Source organism: Prenolepis imparis, unplaced genomic scaffold (genome assembly GCF_030444845.1).
Source record: "Prenolepis imparis isolate NDT839.2.m4 unplaced genomic scaffold, iyPreImpa1.0 SCAF_5, whole genome shotgun sequence".
Classification (NCBI taxonomy): domain Eukaryota; kingdom Metazoa; phylum Arthropoda; class Insecta; order Hymenoptera; family Formicidae; genus Prenolepis; species Prenolepis imparis.
In genome coordinates, this window is record NW_028141163.1 from 3430596 (window position 1) to 3453546 (window position 22951).

Consider the following 22951-nt stretch of genomic DNA (forward strand, 5'->3'; position numbering starts at 1 on the left):
GGGGGGGGGAGGATGTGGGTGAGGGGGTACAGTATGTGTGTGAAAATAAAGTTACTTTTATTTATAATATACAATAAAACCTCTTTACACGCTGGTATCTAATACTGACATCTAACATTTCGAGGATTCAATCACTTGTCTCGTTGTTCTAAGTCCGTCTACTCGCGCGCAGTACTTGCATATTTATTGAAACGCACAGAACCGACACAGATGCACTCAGGAACTTCATCCCGTCCTCCGGCGGAAGAACCGAAGTTACGGCGGAGCCGTAATACGTAACACGTTAACGTTATTTCGGTCCCTCTCAGTAGAAGCCTCTAAATGCGCCACTATTTATAGGTACACTTACTCTTAGTCTAGCGACTTCAAACTACTGTATATCACATCGTCGTTTCTCGCATATGAGAACGCTTTCCTATTCGCTATTCTTTTACCTCCCGCTATTTTCTCCCGCTTCCATTCTCGGCAATTTTATTGCACAGTTGATCGAGTTCGCTGGCACCTCACGAGAACTTGGCGATGATTTCACGAAGACTTGTGTAGGTGCCTACGACTAGACCTAACGCGCCGAGCAGTATCAGACATATGTTCTTCGCCAGCATAATCTTCTTCTCCGTGGGTCCCATCACCTTCCAGAATGTGCACAACTGTATGATCGCCGGGAATGCCAGTCCCAGCCCCGACAGACAAAACGCACCGAATAGGGATATGAAGAGATCCAACTCCGGGATCGTGATCGCTAGACCGACTGAAGTAGGATAGCGCAGATCGACAAGTTAATTAATTTAAGCAAGATTACTTAATCCAATTTGCTTTCCCTGACCATATCATAGACATGATGACATAATAAAAGAATAAAAAAAAATAATAATAAAAGAATTTATTAAATGAGATTATCATACTAACTGACAAAGAAATAGTATTCTAGCTTGAACAAGAATTTGAAATGTTATTAACGAGATTTAATATTCCTTTTTGCAATATTTAAATAAATAAATAAATAAAAGTATATTTATTATATATATAAGTTTCATATATATATATTTTTTCTATAAACTGTAAATGTCAAAATTAATCAGGAGTTCGTGGATAAATGGACAAACTAATGAGATCTTGTTGCGTTTTATCATCCACGATCTTCAATTTTAATCGAAAAAGTTGAATATACTCACAGGTAATTAAAATAATGACAGTCCTGACCACGTACTCGCAAAGCACCTTGTAACGATACTTCTCGAAGAAGGGACCGATGTACTCGTTCCACGAGATATCGATGGCGACATAACACTGGATAGGATGCGTGAAGAAGATGGCGATGGCGAGAAGGATTTGTACCGCGATTCCCAGGTCCTCTTGGGTGGGTAGATTAAGCGTGATACTACCTGCGATTTTACTACCGAAACGTATGTATCCGAAGAATCCCAAGGCGGTATACATCGTGACTATGATACCCATAGCGATATTGAGTACGCCGCACGGCTTCATGAAAGACCTCGGGGTTTTCATCTCGTTTTCCAACGGCATAATCTAGATAGAAGGATGATAAATAAATTTGAATTTAATATATATGCAGTTTATTTCAAATAAACGTGTTTTAAAAATAATTTAAATGTTGTAAAATATATTATTTAAGACAAGTCATCTCTGCTATGAGTAAAATAGCAAAAAAATATAACAGTGATAAATAACTGATATAAATAACGTTTTATCAATAATTCCCTAATTGTGCGATAAAGATGTCACAAAACTATGTTATTTTTTACGTAATAAGAAACATTTATTAATTAATATTATTTAATTTATACAACAATTTAATTTTTAATATTTTTATACTTTTATTTATTTATCGTATTTATAATTCGCTGCTTTGTGTAAAATGTTCATTATGTATTTCGATCGATTACTTACTACGCCGATGGATTCAAGAGCGAATAAAACGGTGCCGAAAAAGAGCGGAAAGTTCTTGACCTCTCCAATTGTCACGCGATTCTCAAACGTCAACGGTTCTCGGAAGATGTAGTAAAGTATGATCGCGAATCCGGTGAACATTATAATGTTCGCGATTGTTGAGCACGGTGCCAGGAATTTGAGATTCCTGATGTAATTAACGAAGATTAGGGGTAACAGCAGAATCGCCATGTATGTCTCCAACTCCATTGTAACAAACGAGCTCAATGCCTAGAAGAAAAAAAAGGAAATCGTAATTATTCGGATGCAAAATTGAGATATGACTCGAATACACTTCCACTTAACATAAATTTGATTTTTTTTTTTAAATTTAATACGACCATTTTGCTCAAGAGAGCATCTCGTTAATTAAATCATTAAAGATTTCGTTTTAAAAAAATATATTTATATTATTTTTAAAAAAAATATATATTATTATTATTTAAATCATTAAAGATTTCATTTTAATACATCTAATAATCGTCATTAAAGATTTCATTTAAAAAAATATATTTATATTATTTTTAAAAAAAATATATATTATTATTATTTAAATCATTAAAGATTTCATTTTAATACATCTAATGAAGAAATTATGTCTGTAAGTCATATCTTTAAATAGTAAGATTGACACTTCAAAGTATATAAATACATATAAATTATATATATAAATAAATATATATAAATTTATAAATAAATTTCGAGATATAATAAATAAATCATATTTATTTATATAGGTACAATTTCGTACCTTTTAACACTTACGGATAAAGCTTAAATTTAGGATGAAAAATGACGCAAGCTTTTTATGCACTGTATTCGAATGCAGACGCTAGCAAACAAGTTAGTAAAGTTTGTCTCTCAGTTGTGTATCCTAATGAGAAATCAATTAAATACACGATACTGTTACGCAATTTATTGCGCGTTAAATGATACTTCGACAATAATATAACACACGCGAATCATATCTATAAATATTGTAGAAACAAAAACAGACAAAAAAAACGGAATATTCAGTATATTCTAATAAATCCTTATGTAAAGAATAACAGCGCTACGGAATTCCGTTAATATGACTAATCACATTGACAATCATGTGTCGAGAGAAACGTAATCAGCACTTCTACCTCCGTATTTATGTTTGGCATTGAATTCGCAATTAGACCACGTGTATTAGAGATTTCTCGAAACGCACACATACATACATACCGTCCATTTTCTTGTTAATGCGATCTTGATCTCATCACCTTCGCTATGCATGTCCTCGTTAGAGAACTTTTCGTCGTAACTTACGCGAAAAGTTCATCTCCGTTTACGACACTTACGTGTTTCGATTTCACGTAGCATCTGAAAACGACGCGCGGATGACATTATTTTTTCGCCCATCTTTTCTCATTTATTCGGAATTTCGTTGAAAATTAAATTTATCTTTTTCTTTATTGATATAAGTGACGTAAAGTCAATGAAAGATTTATTGAAAAATAATTCCCGTCAATTTAACGTGTCAATAAGCTAACTTTATTATTTTACGGTTGCAAACTATACAAATTTACGTTTTTTGAAAAAAGAAAAACTCGAATGTATCTCTCTCTCTCTCTCTCTCTCTCTCTTAAATAAATATTACAAATATATAAATAAATGGAAAAGATTCGACAGAAAGAGAAAGAAAGTTATGTAAATTACAATATAATCCATGTTACATATCGCTCAATATAAAATATAAAACGACGTCAGGTCGTTCTTCATAAATAAAATATAATTTCATAAATAAAATATAATAAAATTTAATTACACGATACATTCGTCAACCGAAAGATTGTTTTATGAATAAAATTAATTCTCTCTCAACGAATATTACCAATTCTTGAATTCTTGAACAATTCCAAATAAACGTGAACATGAGTAAAAAGATTTCACAGTCCGTGCGTCATTGCATCTCAGATTGCTAATTTATGCAACGATAATGCATCTTCCAAAAAACGTTCCTTGCATATTTAAAAAAAAGAAAAAAAGTGAATATAAGAGTTACCGTAGACGAAAATAAATGACACTATGCACGATTAATATCGTATGTTAACTAACTTTTTGTGTCACAACGTCACGGTTACTTTGAAGATATACACCTTCATTTAAAATTTTTTATTCATCACGACTTGAAGAATTTAAGATCGCGATTCCTAAAAATATGTTATAAGATATCTATATTTATATATTCTGAGTGTTTGTAATTGACAAAGACTACGCAGTTTTGCAAAATACCTAATTCAGCCTAATTCAATAGCATCCGCGCGAATAATAGTGTTATATTTACAATTCGCTCTATCACATTTAACATACTGTCATTAGTATATTTCAATCCCAAGGGCAGGCGGAAATGGGCGCGTTACTGTCGTTTAACACCTGTCATTTTATCGCTGTCGGCTCTAGTCTTATATAAACGGACACAATGACGCGCCCTCGACAATGTGCTATCAATTAGATACACTCTTGAAAGTTAATCTGCATTTAAGAAAAATTGTATCATAATGTAAAAAAATATTTGCGCGCAGATCGATTACATATGCTTATTAACTTTATCATTCAATTGAAAGGTGTATATCTTTTATGGATAGAGAGCCTTTCTCTCTTTTCCTGCTTGTAAAAGAGTCAGTAATTGAAATATATTCGATAAAAAGAAAGAAAATTATAAAGTATAACTTTCTCCAGCGTGACTCGAATATAAATCACCTTGAAGATTCTCATTTAAGGATTGTTGTCTTGTCTTATTTCGCGAAGATACGATAACGCGACTTTTCGTTGTTCGCGAATTTTGCTTAAGTAGCGATTGATTATGATATGTGAATTCATCAATCATACGTAATCAGTTGAGTACCATATATAGCACTTCGTGATTCTCAATTGAAGTTAATCTACATTGTTGCATCTACAGATAGAGATATGGAAACAGTATTTTTGTGTCTTCGTAATCGTAATTTTAAAACAATATAAATCCATCAAGTAAATAAAATAATTTATAAAAAAAATAAAAGAAAAAACTTTTGTGGACATGATAATACATATAATGGAAGTAGAAAAAGAATATTTATAAATAAACTATACATTTTGTTATTTATCGCAAAAACATGACTAACACACTGCTTATCAAAGATATTACAATTAGCGTTACGATCCGATAAAACTAAAGATCTATTTCGGCCGAAAGACTTTCGGACCAATATTTTTCTCGTTTATATTTCTTTAGGGGGGTCAGGGGGGATAATCGGAATTAAAAATCTCGAGTCGAGATTATTCCGGAAAAAGTCTTGGCAGTATACCAAGTAAAAATTCGTGCCCCGTGCACAAGTATTTAATTCCAACGAAACTTAAAAATGCTAGTTTAATTCTTAAATTTATATTTAATATATAGAAGAGCGTTTTAAAAATTTCTTAATGTCTAAAGATCTATAATTATTACACACCTGTATACATGCTACATATTCCACAAGGCTAGTATTGTGTATAATTAGTATAATAATACCTCAGACAAAAAATTTCAACAACAAATGAAATAAATGGCTTAAAAGCGTTTATTTCTCCGATAATTATTAAACAGAAATTGCAGCTTGTAGCAGCAGATTTAAAACTTCTCTAAAGATCTTAAGAAAAATATAATCGAGAAAAATCGCAAAAAATTTTTTTAAAGCTATATTGAAATCTTAAAAATTATATTTCTCATGTATGTGTATTTGGCATTTAAATTACAACCTTTTAGCGGTTGAAACCTTAAATGATACTTAAAGACCCTACTTTATACTGGTCAATCCGTCACTGGAATATTGCGTAAGGACCGTAAAATTACCTAGTGCATTGGAGTGAATAACCTGCCATCAGAAACTTCCGGATAGAAATAATTCATCAGTATATTTACACTATAATTGCGAGCATACGAGTTAAACTAGTTGACTTCTCTTAGGACTTCCTACCTTAATCAGGTTTCGACAATTTGTATGGATTCTCGTAAAGAACCCTTAGAGATCCTAAGCGTCATCCTTTCGAAATTCTTCACAAACCCCAAATAAGGAATTTGACTTATGAATTGATAATAATATATCTCCAATTTCATATTTTAACTATTTACAACTTTCGTTATAACGTTATATTCAAATCGCGAAAATTATACACGCATACCGATGTAATATTACATGTAACTCATATTTGAACATTATTTTTCTTCTTTTATATATTTTCCAAGCTTTCTCTATTTTCTTTTTTTCGTAAATAATTTTGTTATGCTCGAAAGTGATCCGATACACATGATATATAATTTGTCCGATGATTTAAAAGAACCGTTTAACGTTTATCATGATATTTTTATACGATCGCGAAAAACGATCGATCAACTTTATATGTCTCGACTCCGTTCACTTCGTATCCGACCCTGAAGTCGGGACGTTCGTTCGTATACATACGTCACGGTTTACATGAACGCACTCGTTGCATCCACACCATACGCACACTCTATTTACTTACCGTAATAACGCATGTCGTAACGATAGACAACTATCCATTATATTGCGTACTACGCAACGCCTTCGAACGCTGGTGGTTAAGGTGCGTCTACATAAGGCTTAAAGCCTATTATCCGATTGCAAGATTATATAGATACATGTTGCAGTGCGTTTGCATTCTGCAGCAAGTGTCTTTCCTTTTAACGTAGATTATACTTCGTGTGTAATCAAATGTCTATAACAGTTTTATTAGCTGATTCTTAAATTCACCGAAAACATTTATTTCTTAAAATAACTTAAAGTTAAAAAAAAAAGACTTTTGCAGACGGTTGCCATTTGAGCCCATATTCGTGATAAGAACTCGCTTCGCGCACACGTTTACAACAGAATCTCGTGCGACCCCGGGCGAGATAATGTAAAATTCTATATAATAAATCATGCGACTTCGCACGACGATCCGTGGGATATAAGAATATAAAACAAATAAAATTGACATAAATATGTCAATTTGTAATTTCTATAATCCGCTCGGCGCGACGCGACTCTCTTATCATTTAATGCCGGGGTTTCGAAACGCGCGGTAAACAGTATATATGCGCTCGAATAAAAAAATATATTTTTCTTTATAATTTAATAAGGACATAAAACAAATAAAATTGGCATAAATATGTCAATTTGTAATTTCTATAATCCGCTCGGCGCGACGCGACTCTCTTATCATTTAATGCCGGGGTTTCGAAACGCGCGGTAAACAGTATATATGCGCTCGAATAAAAAAATATATTTTTCTTTATAATTTAATAAGGACATTGTATACAAATGGTACCGTTTCTCCCGTAACTTTATGTATCGCTATTGCTTACATTTACTCGAGTCTCTTGTCGCATATTTGCAACAAACATATCAATGCATATATCCAACACAGTTGAAAAATTTGTGTTAAATTTAACAAATATCACCTGTCCCAAACGGTCCACAGAAATTTTTGTGTTAATTTAACATAATACGGATATGTTAAATGGTTACACGAATTTGTGTTAATATTTTAACATAAAATAAATGCAAACTTCAAATAAACTTAAAATAAATTTTGTGTAAAATTAACATAGTTTTAATATAAAAATTAACTAAAAAAATTGTTGATTTTACATTTTATCACCCCCACTTATATTATAAAGTAAAATTAACATTTTTTTTCTGTAAATTTTAACAGATAAATCTTGTCACTAATAATACAGAACATATTTATTGTGTAAAATTAAAAATAGATATACATTGTGTTATTTTTACACTTTTTTTTAGTTGTTTTAATAATTTAACATTTGAGTCCAATTAACATAACAGCAATATGTTAAATTAACACATGAATGTGTTAAATATTTAACACAAAAATTTTAACGGGGACCGTTTTTAACAAGAAAACACAAATTTTCAAACTGTGAAGCGTTATATATTTCACAAAACAAATTCGCAAGAATGATTAATTACACAGAATTTAAATATTCCACTCGATGTAGATCTTGCGCGAAAGTTAAAAAAAAATGTCAAGCACGTCAATAGCATAATTTATTCAAATTTATATTTGCCAAACCTGGTCCGTCTTTTTTCCCCTCTTCTTTGGCTTCATCTGATTGATAGAGATGTTTGTAAACAGAATTGGCCTTGCAAAATTTGGGCGAGAAGGGACCGCATTCTTCTTTGGATCTCGGATTGACGTAACGTCGTCGAAAATATCGACGGCCGGCCGTCTGTATACATACATACGTTAGGTGCAATCACCTTGAATCAACCGTACGCACATTAATTACAGTGCGACCGTCTACTCGCGTATTTTTGCGGCGCATTTTTCCCTGACCTAAATTTTTCCCTTTTCTACCTGCCTACGCGTTTGCACGCTTCTTAAGAACGCGATGTCGTACTTGCTAGTTGACGCTTGGGAAAAACCACAAACGATTTCAGCTGTATGATGTGCGAAACGGCGGTGTAAATGAAATGGAATTAATACGTGCGAGATTAAATTATCGACGAAATTGTACGCTATAAAATCTGTAACTCAATATTATTGCAATAAAATTATTTAAAATTGATAAAATTGATAATAATATACTTTTTTTGTTAAATCTCGATTTTTTTTTATTGAAGACGACGCGTCAATTCGATGATTTGAATCATTCATCATCAGATCTTTTTCTCGCAATACATATGTCGCATCAATAGCGAGTATATTGCGAATTTGCAATTTGTAAGCGACAAGTGGAAAGATCGTATTCCACTTAATGGACTTAAACGTCACCATCCGACTCGGATTCACATCGCATAGGCAACATGCACGAGCGAGCAATTACATCTCAATGATAAATATCTGAACATTGAATGCGATGACGTTCGTGGAAAGCGTAGCGCGTTACGTATTATAAGGTTGCATAGGTGGGAGACACTCACCGTTTGTAGATTCTTGGATATGAAAACGATGTAAACGCAACAAGAGCCCATTTGGTATATCATCAGGAAGGTGTTTACTATGTGTCTGCGAACAACGAAGAACAACAATCTTTAATCAGCGCACACACACATGCGACTTAAGAGCTACCGTTATGACTTGTAATTATATCCTCATTATATTTTAATAAAAGTATTATGTGTTACACGACTCGAATATAGATTGCATAATAACAGCAATTGAACTATTATTGTTCGGTTGTCTTTATATCTTTAGAAACGATGCACGCGAAATATACAAGAGGTAACTTTGATTCTTTTCTCTCTACATTTTTTCTTCGCGAAATATAGAAGATGTCTGGGAATTAGATAAAATAAAATGCACTTACATAGAGGCTTTGGAGAACCGCCTGAGGAACACTGGTCCTTCCAGCAGAGCAGATTCCGCGGTTGCCGGATACGTCATAGACGGCACCCTTCTCCTCTTGCACAATTCGTACTCCGAGAAAACGAGTATTCGCATACAGTATGTACAAAGTAGTCCTATGACTACCGTGGCTATCAGACCGATAATGTATCCGGCATTGTAAAAAGCTTTCGGCATCGCGAGAATTCCGGTGCCTAAACTACCTTTCAACAAGTGGAGCAACGTCTCCGCGTCCCTGAAAATTTCGCGTCGCAAAGAGACCAGATATTTATTTGCATTCGCATAATTATATGTCGGAATTATGAAATCTAAATTAAATTACGAATAAATTAAATAGACTTTTATGGTAGAAAATATCGGAAATAATCCTCACGATTTGCGATTTCATGATTTTACGCTGCTCACTAATATGTTACAGATAAAGTAATGTTTGTAAAATAAATATTGAGTGCGTGTGTATGTTTGAATGTGGAAGTGAATTAATTAATTAATTCAAAGTCGACGAGAATCGTTGCCTTGTATCTGTAGCAGCTATAATAATTTACACATTAATTATGACATTATGACAGAATTATACGTCGAAGAATTCCGCGTTTTCACCAGGAAGACTATGAGTCACCGAGTCTTTCGATTTGATTATTGTACATAGGAAATTGCGCTAATAAGGTGCTTAGCGTGAAACGTGCGGGTAATAATAATCAAACGTCTTTTTGCATGCAAAGAAAGTACCGGCGCATTACGTAATCATTGGTCATCTTGAGTGACACGTTGTATCATTTTTCACTTCGATTAACTCCTCAATCAGATTGAATGCTTCTTGATAAGTACTGATTGGATAATTTCGACAACATGTCATACAACGCGATCACGTTTCTTAATTCCATTTTCATCAATTAAATAATTTGATAAATACAAGTCACAGAATAAACATCTTATCAATATCAACGGATATCGGATTTATTGAAATGATAAATGATAGCAAGAAATACGTCAGTTAATATTGCTATAATCGAAAAAATAATCTCTTTTCAATTATTACAATATAAATTTTGTATCCTGGACACTATATCATACATGCGATATTAATTTCTCTCAAGTGGTCGTCTTATCATAATTTAGGCGCGAATAGTATTCTTTTCTATTAGAAAAAAATGACTGATTTTGCTTTTTCTTTTTTATTAACTTAATTTTAATTACTAACTTAATTTTTTTAAACTTAATTTTCATTAACTCTTTTTAATAACGAGTTTAATAACAAGCAGAAATAGCAGAAATATCGATCGATTTAGCGGCTCCTTGATAATATCTTCTGCTATCTCAATTTATCTATTTATCTATATTTATCTATATTTATCTATATTTAATTTTACGAATATATTAGAACGCGAAAAAATTAAAAAAGAATATTACTACATTATAAATCATGTATATTGTTTTGTAAGTGAATCTTTAAATATTAATAATAAGTTTATATATATAATTATAGCTACATAAGCGGCGATTATCATTTTTTTAATCTGTCATATTATTTTTTCTCTTTGTGATAAAGTGTAAATTAATATAAAACATATTCAAGAAAACTCACGTGGTCGGATGCTCCACTACTCTATATTCATATGGATCATAATCGTTGTCCTGTTCGTCTACACATTTCTTTTCTTCGACTTCCAGAGAGTAAACGCTGTCACGTTTTTCACTCGATCCGTAACTGTAAAAATGTTATCTTCATACAAATCTTAAACTTAAGTAGACACGTGTCTAATTTTTGAGATATAATAATAATATAAATAGAGTATTGTACACAATATATAATAAGTGTGTGACAATATCTCTTTATAATCTTAGATTACAGTATTAAGAATGCCTATTAAAATTTTTAAATGATACTCACCCATTATGATATTCCTTGGATGAGGAAGATTTCTTGAAATCCTGCAAAGCAACCTATAAAGGAGAAAAAACAAATAGAGAAATAAATTCATAACAGAAATAAATATACATGCATATATAAATAATTTGAAAAGAATATTAGCACGCAATATTTTAAATTTGCATACAAATCGTATAGATCTCTCTTTTTCTCTCTTTCTCCCCCCCCCCCTCTCAAACTATAATATTTATTTTAAAAAATATTATTGAACCTATGCATTCTTTATGCATGAGATAATAAAATATTATTTTATATTTTATTTTCTATTTATTAAAAAAATATAAATTTATGAAAATATTTATATATATAATTTACAGAAAACACACCCACACACACTTTATGTGTACTTGTTATCCAATACATAATGCAAAGTATATGTATAATATATGAGAATGTTAGAATTTAGATTCTGGTTGAGTCATCTACTTATGCAAGAATAATAGATAAGATAAGACTATGATTTAAAAAAAAATGCATACTATTCTAATGACTATTATTATCATGTTAATCGATGTGATATGCATCGAGCTCGAAGTAATTCGCGAATTCTTTAACGATGAGCTCATAAATTGCGCGTGCAAACTCGAGAAGTTTACAAACTCTCTGTAAGCATAAATATTAAAATTTTGAAAATAATTAATATACTAAAGATATACATTATATACATTATTGCATATTGATTAATCGCTTTATAGAGATAAGTGTACGAACGTGTGTGTCTTCTCTTACGTTCGATTTCTCTTGTAATATTCCGTGCTCGCATATAGCCATTAATTTTATTAAGAAGTCTTCATCAGGCTTTTTCCGTTCGTACAATTCAATCGGCACGATGTGTGTACGCGCGAGTGTCTAATATTAGTAAACGATTGTTACACAGACACACACATACACTCTATTTCTGTCTCGATAAATGTTCCTCCTCGACGATCGGATATTTCCATTTCGGTATGTTAATGTTCATTTCATCCTGTATAGAACTAACTAATTGCAAATACAGTTTTCGCGAATACAGTTGCGTAAATATACTATATCTGTAAATTCGAGCACCAATAAATTTACTTGGCCAATTCTTGATGTAACCAGGATAAATTTATGACTCGAGAGATCTATCTTTTTGCGATCTTGGAATGTAAATTGCGTAAATTACCGGCCGACATTTGCATAATTCCTCTCAAGTGATTGATACGACTTCTTTACGCGCAGTTAAGACTTCAAATGCAACAAGTACGGGACATTTTCTCGCCTCGTACTGTGCAAAATCCACAAATTGCATAATGCGCGGATACAATCATTTATACGTCCTTCAGAGCAAAAAGACTACGCCCACAAAAGTAATGAGATGCGTTAACGATATAACATTTATCGCGAGGGCGAAAAGGATGGAAGATTCCTTCGGATAGTTTAGGTTTAGATTTTATTTAATAATCAAACAGAAAAATATAGATTATCTAGTGTAAACATATAAAGAGAAGACGTAACGAAAGTTTCCACTGTACTCAAATAGGTCAATATATTGACATATCATATCTGATTAATATCTTCCCTCTTTATGTGTATATAATAGAATCTTATATAATCCAATTTTATTATTATGTTTATGTAAGAATAATACATTTCGTATTTATTCTCTATACGTTAATATAATTATACAAATACATACAACAATGTATATCGATCAATGTAATCGATTATAAGTTATATATTTCAAGTGCATATAGAATATCCCTAAATTCGTACGTATCTTTTCTATTTCTTTACGATACAATCATTTTTCCATGAACAGTAAAATTAAATTTAAATTCGATATGCAATTTATATGTACGTTGAAGAATTAATAATGCAATCAATTGTTACGTTAATAATGTGTCGAGTTGTTAAAAATAAAACATAATTGTCGCCTAATGTATTTTTACCAATAATTGCTGACAATGAGACAGACATAACTCTTTTAGTAAACACTCAACCGTTGACACGTCTAAAGTATTTTTTTCCTTGTCTCGCTGTCTCATACACAAGGAGATTGAAATACGCGTGTCTATTGTACGTGTCAATTAGCGGTAGTTAAGTCAGTTAACTTATTTAAATAAATCATTTAAATAAGATTACATTCATTGAATATATCCTTCTTATTTTTATCACGTTTCCCTCTGTGGTCTCGTGTACATTTGTTATATAGTTGTCACATCACATATGTTCGGCATGCGAAGACGTTCCAAGTCTGATTAATGATGGATTATGAGTTTATTTGTGTAAGAATCAATTTGCGGAATACACCGTAAATATTGTTGAGCAGACACAGATGAGCCAGACGGCTCTTCTGCCTATCTGTCCCGGAATTTCTTTTGTCAACACTTTTATTAGAGCCGCTTATTTGCAATACCATGAGAAACTACGGATTTTCATAGCTTTCGTATTATACCACTTAGCAATCTGGTATAATTCCGAGTTGATAATTCTCTTCGCGTGGGAAGATATGCGTGTATATTGTACATGCTTATATTTTCCACTTCAGAGCACCTATATTTTGTGCGTTAAATAACATAAGTAATGGAATTTTTCCGAATTCTCTGACGTAAGTTCGCACTATCGACTATTTGTGTGACCGAATGGAAATTTACACATAGAAGCTTATCATATAGAGCTTCTCAAACTAAACACGTGTAAATGGTTGTTAAATCATTTTTACAAAACGTATAAAATCGTTTACAACAATTAATTCGATATTTCGAATTAACTCGTATAATCTTTAAAGAATGTTAATATCTACTGTATCTAATTAGTCCATCCGATGCAGTGAATCAATGATAAGTAATGTAATAAAATTATGAACTTTCAATATCTAAAAATTAGCTATTAACTTTCTGATATCGGACAGGTGAGACGAGATTAAGAAACATGGAAAAAATGAATGGAATATTACGGAGGAGAAGAATCCTATGATAAACACACACTTTACTAAGTATGCTAATTGTTCGACTCGCGACAGGCTAAGTTGTACAACATACACTGGATAAATTTTTTCTGTATTGTATTACCAAGTTATTAACGCAACGTTTAAACATTTGTGTGTGTGTGTTTATAAGTATTGAGTATAATTGCTAAATTTATTTCTATGCTATATCGGATTCAACGAATTTAATTCGAATACTATATGCCGATAAATCGACAGCTTTTTGCTGAATAAAGTCAATCTGACACAAATGAGAATAATAAATATTAGCGATCGCTATTAATCGATAATGAGACTTACATTGATAACATGAATAAATTTTGATAAAAATTGATTGAGCGATAACATGTCACAATTAATTTTAAATTAACAATTTTTTCGATATGTAGAATAAAAAGAAAAGATTAGAAAGATCCGTGAACATACATACTTTTTTTTTTGCAAAATTTCTTTTATAAATAAAATATTTTTATGCATTATAAATCTTAAAAAAAGCAAGATAACCCAATTCTATTATACGTATATTCAAATGAAAATATTATAATTAAATTTATAATTTTTCACAAATTAAAAAAATTTTTGGAATAGAATTCTGAATTTCTTACGATTTTTTTTTTTTTAATTTTATTGTTTTTTGCAAATATTCAGACTAAATTAAATTCATTCGAATTTGCTAATGTCTACAATAAAAGAATTAAATATGCATTAATTATATTTTAAAACATGTAATTAATGTAATATAATTATATTTTAAATATTGACAATCTTTATTATCGCATAAAGAATTGCTGATAATATCTTTTTTATTATCTAATAAGATCTCCCTACACATTATAGAAAATATATATTCTATCTATATGGTTTGAGAAAAGAAATACTTTTACACTAAAGTGCTTACTCAAACGCTTCTCTAATCTTTTAATATCTGTTTTTCTAGTCAATAAATCTTGAGCTTTTATTTATCAGATTCTTGACGCAATCTTAAGTCATCGTTCGATCAAGGGTACAAAGGTTTTTTCAAACACTAGTATCTATCATTCTTTCTCATAATCGGTTATACTACTTTAGGCGCCATCATAATTTATGTCATTAATCTTGTATATTCATATTTATGAAATTTTTGAGGTATCTCAAGTGTTTTGTTATATTGTATATTGTGTGTATATTGTTTGCGTATATATATATATATATATATATATATATATATATATACTTATACATATATCTTTACATTATTACGTAAGGAATTAATTTTTTATATACATGTGAAATGGATATATTATATAATATTTTAAATTACATTTTAAATTATATATTGTAAAAATTATACATTTATGTACATACTTGTGCTTACAGCTTTCCCATTTTATTAAATCAATTAATAATTGGAAAAAAATTGAGAGGTCAATAGAAAAATTTGTTAGATAAACAAATCGCGAATTTCAATTCTCAATCTTCGATGTAAATCATTAAGCAAAAATTACTTAATCTGATTCAAATCATCAAGCAAGAATTACTTAATCTGATTCGATTGGTTTAATTTATAAAATATAAATAATTGTTGAAAGTCGTGTCGTTTCCCGAAACTCCAAGTTTTGACGTGAATTTTTATTCGCCGGAATTCTGTCATTTCTCTCTAATCGCGCACTTTCGATAAATGATATATCGTGTAAGACACAATGTTCGATTACGTTGTAAAAATAAAACAGTTCGTCCAAGACGATTTATCAGCACGTATGTTTTAATGTTAATGGAATTTATTGAAATGTCTTGTCAACTCGCGATATTGTCGCTTCTCTTGTAATATCGATATCGTTTCGAGACTATTATTCGAAGGTCTTCGAAGAATTAGCAATTCGAAGAGCATCGCGGGACTTTACATTTTCCGCGGATATGCACGTGCGTCCGAGCGAAATAGGATGGCCAACGAATTTTCCAGGACATTCCGAATTTCGACTTTCATTAGAAGCGTCCTGAGAGAACTTTAGACGCTATTTTTATCCTGATTTTTCATATATATATATATATATATATATATAACATTAAATAATAAAACAATAATAGATACTAAAATTTGATATAAAATTAAATCTAGAATTTTATTTTATTATTTGTATTTTATATATGAGAAGAAAAAACTTTATATTGATTTATTATTGCTTTTATGTTTGGTTGATGATTGTATGTGTGTGTTGAATTTTATCAATTTAGTTTTAAATTAATGATTATTTATATTAAAAAATAATATGCAAATAAAACTGCAATATTATAATTAAAATTATACCAATAAAAAAGTCCCGATTTTTTTTATTGTGTCCTGATTTTTTAAGATCAATATCCCGAAATTGGTTGATCAAGTTGATCACCCTAAAACGAAAAGGGAAAAGACGGAAGCATAAACGCGCGACCATTTCGCGCTGGTATCGAATCGCGTTAAAAGAAAGAATATCAAAGAATACCGACCCTTTGTAAGAGGTTCCGCGACAAACGTGCGTGCTCCGACTGCACCGATGCATTCTTCATGCGTATTCTTTTTATTTCGTTCCGCGCGCGAGACGGTCTTGACATTATGCGTCGACCGTGCGCGTGCATTTCCGCTTTTCCGCGGGCATATATGATGAAACGCACATGTGCGGCGATTTGTGTGCTAGAAAGCAGATGAACCGTGAAGAAGACACACGTTACGCAAACGCGTATTTTATCGGCATACATCGATTTTCAATTTCTATGCGATGCACAAGTTTAATCACATGTAATTTTTTAAACTATAAAATATAAATTGTATATTACAACAGTTACATATTTATGTGCATACTATTGTGATTGCAGTCTTCTTATTTTATTAAATTTTATAAATTGCAAAATTATTGGAAGATCAATAAAAAAATTCATTAGATAAATAGTCGCAAATTTCAATTCTCAATCTTCGATGTTAATCAGAATTAATCAAGAATTATTTGACCTGATTTAATTAGTTTAATTCATAGTATAGGCAATTGTTGAAAGTAATGCCTGTAATAATATATATATATATATATATATATATATATATATATATATATATATGACCGAAATATAACGTTTAAATCATTTTTTGTTGATTTAATTTAATAATATATTATACTCCTAATAATATAAAAATTTGTTAAGTAATATCGCTAAAATAAAAATGCAAAAAAATGCTATCACTGAAATATATACTTTTAATATATCTTTTTAGGATATTTTATACACGTATGTGTATATGTATGTATATATACACGTATATACATACTAGATATATATTTTGTATAGTATGATATAGTAATCGGTAGTTGGATAAAGAGACTCGTTACGTGTACATACCGTACACATTGACTATGTATTCATTACACAAGCAGTATCTTACTCGAGATAAAACCGGTATTCTCTGTGCCCAGAGAGTTTCAGCTTACGACTCAATCAGTGTGGCTACGATCTTTTTATTTTCCGCGGTGTGTTATATATATGTGTGTGCGCGTCTATGTGTTACATATTCATTATAATTATACATATATGCATTACAACCGTGCTACACAATATAGTTCGAGAGAATCGTGTACGCGTATTTGCGAAGAGAAAGGATTCATCTCTCTTATAAAGTTTTCCAGGTAAATGTCTGAAAGACGTCTCTCTTATCGTCCTTTAGACTTCTAGATGTCTTTTGGTGCCATTTTATGCCTTTTTCTGCGATGTGTCTTTTGTTTATGACAAATACGTACGTTAAAGCCGTCCTTATCAATGCGCGAAACACTTTCGATAGCATTATAGCAGAAATAATCCGTGCGAAATTCTTATCAGGAAAAGCAACTTTCAACAGTACTTGTATACCGAGCCGATATAAATCATAATTATATTTGATTGAATATAATCATTAATGTCGGATAATTTTATTATTAAAAAGAGAGGGAGGAAGAAATAATTTTGCATTACGTATACCGCTACTCTTCGAAGTAAATAAAGAAATTAATCATGTGATACTCAGGACTCGGGACATACATATGTTACAAAGGAATTTAATAGTAGCACGTGAAAGAGAGAGAGACATTAAAATGTAATTAGACGTTATACAAACTTTATTGCGTCAGTTAACAAAAGAACTAAATCAGATGATCCTTTTTCAAGCGAAGATAAGCAAATGAAAAGATAACAGAGGAAACTATTGCGACACATTCGATATTCAATCGAGATACGATGGGTGCAGCGTTTCCGTCCGTCAGAATAAAAAAAGAGATCAACAACAAAATTATGATGTAACTTCAACAAAAATTATGATGTAACTAATATAAAGATCCAACATTTATACAACTGTAGCGTATCACAGATGTACATATTACTGTACTTAACATTTTATTTCGACGCGGTTAATGTCAATTAAGTGTCTAAACTTTCGAAACTTTAAGTAAATTTTCCTTGGAATAAAATTAATTTAATTTGTCAAAATTCTTCGACATGCGTTCGCGACATTAATCATTTCTCGTAATTAGATCTGCCTTGAAATATATACTTGAAAAAATCGACTTCACTCGCGCATTCAAGGTCGTTAATAAGTCTATATTGTGTATGCACAAGGGGAAAGGCGCAAAGCGCACTTCAATAATTCGAATTACTTTCGAATAATCGTGCCTAAAGGACAAGCATTGTACGTATCTTGGTTGCCTTCGACGATGAAAAAAAAAAAAAAAAAACGAGAAAGAGAGAGAAAAAGCGAGTGGTATAAGAGTCGCGTAGGGAAGGACATTTCGCGTAAGAGCTAGCGAGTTGTTGGACTCAGTCAGTAGACTGGCTAGTTTGGCTCGCTATACTTATTGGCATTTCCTCATTGTGCAACAGCTTTAAACACTGATTATTATTCGCATAAATCGAGCAAGAAGCCGGCGGCGTCAACGACGCTGTTTCGCGCATAAAAAAAAAAAAAGAAAATAATAAAAACCCCGAACGAATGAACGATTGTCCTTCGACGTATGAGAGTTTCGCGTTCGCGCGCAAAAAAAAATATATATATATATATATATATATATATATATAGAAATATATATTGCGAGAATAAACTTTCCACTCTCATAACTGGGCTCATGATCGAAACATCACGCAATCATCGAAGCTGACGAAAATATCAAGTACGCAACAGCTACCTAGGCTAGTTTATTATTATCCTGTCCTGTACAATCGTTCATTGCTATAAAAAAAGATTCCGACAGATACGTTCTACGGACGAATGAATTTAAAGGTGATAGGTTTTTTTTACCGCGACTGTCATAGGTATGCAAATCATTCTGTTATATTGTGTAACTCGTGTACTTCTTATATATATATAAGTGTTATTATTTTAATAACTTCATACTAAAATTTCACGATCAAAAAAATGCGAATAAATCAACGACGAAGATCTTTTCACGATCGTGCAAAGATTGAGATTTTCGAAACCTAATATTCTGTTTCGTTACACATTTTAATTTCTTAATATTTTTGCTATTGTATAGCTTATTAATATAATTGAACTTTTAACAACATAAAATTTGTCAAACGAAAATGCAAACAAAAATTCTATTACTGAAGCACGCTTTCAAATATATCTTTTTTTAGAATATCTGCTGCATTATCTTATCTTGTAATGTTATATGTGCATTTTCTGTATGCCCCTAAATAACTCCACATTTTAGAGAATATATTCATTGTAAAACAAGCGGTACGTTATCGCGCCAAATGCTTTCAAATTATATCAAACTGCACAATATTAATTTTTGACAAAAAGAAATGATATGTAAAATAATCTGAAATTTCTCTTATATAAGTCTGCTCTATATACGTCTAACGTCACATATGCATTATTGGTATATTGCAAGTCTTGCTGTCTCAAGAGAATCGCTAGTCTTATTTTTTGTTCTACAAGAAAAATTAACTTATTGAAATTATCTAGAAATAGTTTCTGTTCCGAACTCTTTGGATACGTTACACATTCCTTATAATAAAAAATTAAGTATACAATGATCTTTGAAGGCTCGACATAAACAAAGCAGTAAACGCGTCTTATATAAGTCTATCTTATGTACATCTAATGCTACACACAAGTGCATTATTAGTCTTACTGCCTTAAGAGTCATTTTGTCAAATTTTTTTTATATTCTATAAAAGAGCATATTAAAATTAGATTATTTCCACTAAAAAATTTCAAATTATCTTTATGTTATACACATCTTTCTTGCAAGAAAATGTGTAAGAATACTCGATGATCTTTGGAGGCTTTCGACGTAAACAAAGCAAACTTGACATAAACGCGTCCTATTTTGGAAAATTTATTTTTCATCATTATCAATAAAGAGAAATGTTTTTTTCTGCGATATAAAAATAAAAAATTTCTATTTTAAAAAACAATATTCTTCAAAATTTGTATTTTTAATATTTGTGTTAAATTCTTTTCATGTCAAAAGTTCGTCATTTTACTGTCCGCGTCACTGCTTTTTCATTCGAAAGAAAAGAAAAAAACATGTTTACATTTATACACTGAAAAGATACTTTAAATATATTTGCGTGAAATGATTTCGAGGATATAATGACTGACGCGATAACACAAATCCAATAAAGACGAATGTATCGCAAATCATTAAAATAAGAGAAAAATCATAATTGAAAATCAGATAGTTTGCAACAATTTTTTTCTTTCGATTTCGCTTTCTCTCTTTCTGTGTATATATATTAAATACTTGCACTTTTTATATTAAAAAAAAAAACATCTCTAACGTGGCTTGACGCGTATATTGACATTATAAACGTTTCACTCACCGTGCTCGATGTAAATCCTAGATTGTCATGCGACATCCTGAAGGATGGATCACAATATATAAATAATTCAAGTTCTCGCTGAAGGATCCTCTGGCATGTGACAGGGTGTGAAAATCTGATGAAGATTCACCGAGTAAGGGATTGGACAGAAGTGGGAACAGCTCGATGAGGGACTGGAAGAAAAAGAGAGAGGAAAATATGTAGGCGCGCAGAAAAAATCGAACTCGATATTTAAAGGAGGAGATTTAATCTTTAAAGGTACGTTGCATTATTCGCCGTGACAGGTACGGCCGCCGCAAGTCGACTGATCTGACTTAGCGCGAAGTATTATTTATATAGCGTGCCGCACGGCAAGAGAACACATGTGTACATACAACTCGCGCTCGCGGTATCGTTTTCTTTATGCGTTACCGTCTCGGTGAGAGAGGAACCGCGGTCATTCAGCCGACCGGCTGATTGATGGATGCCACGAGCTCCGGCTTCGCAGGCGAAGCACGTGGACACCTTGACGTATAGTAAATACACCCTGGTTCACGGCGATTAACATTTCTCGCGTGGCGGTCACCATCGCAAATCGAGCGTTCAAGTCACCAGAGTCGGGCCATTGTTACGGAAATATTTTGCTCGCGTTTATTTACGTGCACACGAGATAAAATCCTTATACGCGAAATAAACGCGTAATGCACTCACGAGTATTAGGAACAAGGACGAGTAAATAAGTATATACGAATAACCCATTTTGGAACATGATTAATTAATTTAATTATAACCCATTAAAGTAGCGTTTGCGCAATTTTCAATTTAGATTTAGATTTAAGATTGCAGAGAGAAAGAGAAAGCTATTAGAACACAATATAATAAAATGTGTTAAATATATAATAGTAAAGATATTTATATAAGTGTTTATTCAGTAATAATTATTATTCTTTAAAGTCGAATTTTTTCCTTAAAAATGACTGTAATTAAAAGTGCAAAAATACTTTAATGACTATTAAATATTGTATGAAAGTGTGTGTATGTGTAATTATTAATTTTTGCGCTTATTTTTAAACAGTGTAATTAAATTTCAAGGACTTGAAAACTATTTTTGACATAAATATTATTTTAAGATATTGAAGATTATCTTTTTTTTCTAAATTAAAAGCTCTGGACTTTCAAGATATTTATGATACAAATATATAGCAATTAAAAGTTTTATAAGTTATTTCAACAATTTACAACTTTTGCAGATGTCTGCATCATACGTATATATTTTGTAAATGAATAACTAATTAATTTAATTGATGTTTTGTTTTAAATATTATACAAGTTATATAATATTTTGAGATCGGTCTCACGATTAACATATAGGACATTTGTGGTAAAAAATACATATTTATTATCTAGCATCCACATTATATGTCTCTTTTAATTCTTTATACGATATTATTTTTACTGTGTACATTTCTAAGTAATTTGCAAGTAAGATAAGAGTGAGAGATCTTGAAAACAATTAAATACGTATACGATAAAGTAAAAAGAATGAATAATAAAAGTTGAGATGCGTAAATATTTTGAAGTAAAAATATTTTAACAATGAATATTAATCATTGTAAAAAATCATTTCTCCTTTCGTGCAATCATAATAAATCGTATAAAAGTGACATTTATGATTTCAGTTTCTAGATATTGATATAATCGCAATTTTTATCTCTCTGAATACTGACATCGTTTAATTGATGACAAAAGATATCGATCAAATTTGTTCTTTATGTTTTTTATGAATTGATTTTGAATTCTATATAATCTCGTATCGTGCACACGAATTATATACGACAAACAATAAATGTAATATTACACGTGAGCTTTTCGAAAAAAATTTCTTTCTATTCTTTTTCTTTTTTAATAAAAGCATTTATAGATATAATAAAGAATTTGGACCGAGATCTATATATACGATAAATCATAACATATCTATGTCATTTTGACAG

At 31.1% G+C, this 22951-nt stretch overlaps 1 protein-coding gene across 1 annotated transcript; it reads right to left on the reverse strand.

Annotated features, from left to right (window-relative positions):
• Positions 1–36: 36 nt before the first annotated feature.
• Positions 37–21297, reverse strand: LOC145936446 (proton-coupled amino acid transporter-like protein acs). Its single transcript, XM_083038694.1, has 8 exons — positions 20982–21297; positions 11192–11244; positions 10886–11008; positions 9263–9535; positions 8877–8961; positions 1909–2178; positions 1173–1527; positions 37–748 (listed from the first exon to the last, which is right to left on the reverse strand). Exons 1-8 carry the CDS (start codon positions 21015–21017, stop codon positions 504–506), a joined length of 1440 nt encoding a protein of 479 aa, XP_082894820.1. The 5' UTR covers positions 21018–21297; the 3' UTR covers positions 37–503.
• Between the last annotated feature and the right edge of the window lie 1654 nt (positions 21298–22951).

Excerpts from the sequence above, each read along its gene's own strand:
- LOC145936446 (XM_083038694.1), bottom strand. The coding sequence starts at position 21,017 with ATGTCGCATGACAATCTAGGATTTACATCGAGCACG. Across the intron at positions 2,179-8,876 it reads TATCCAAGAATCTACAAACG|GCATTGAGCTCGTTTGTTAC; the intron begins GTGAGTGTCTCC and ends TTTTTCTTCTAG. Across the intron at positions 749-1,172 it reads TGTCATTATTTTAATTACCT|TCGGTCTAGCGATCACGATC; the intron begins GTGAGTATATTC and ends ATCCTACTTCAG.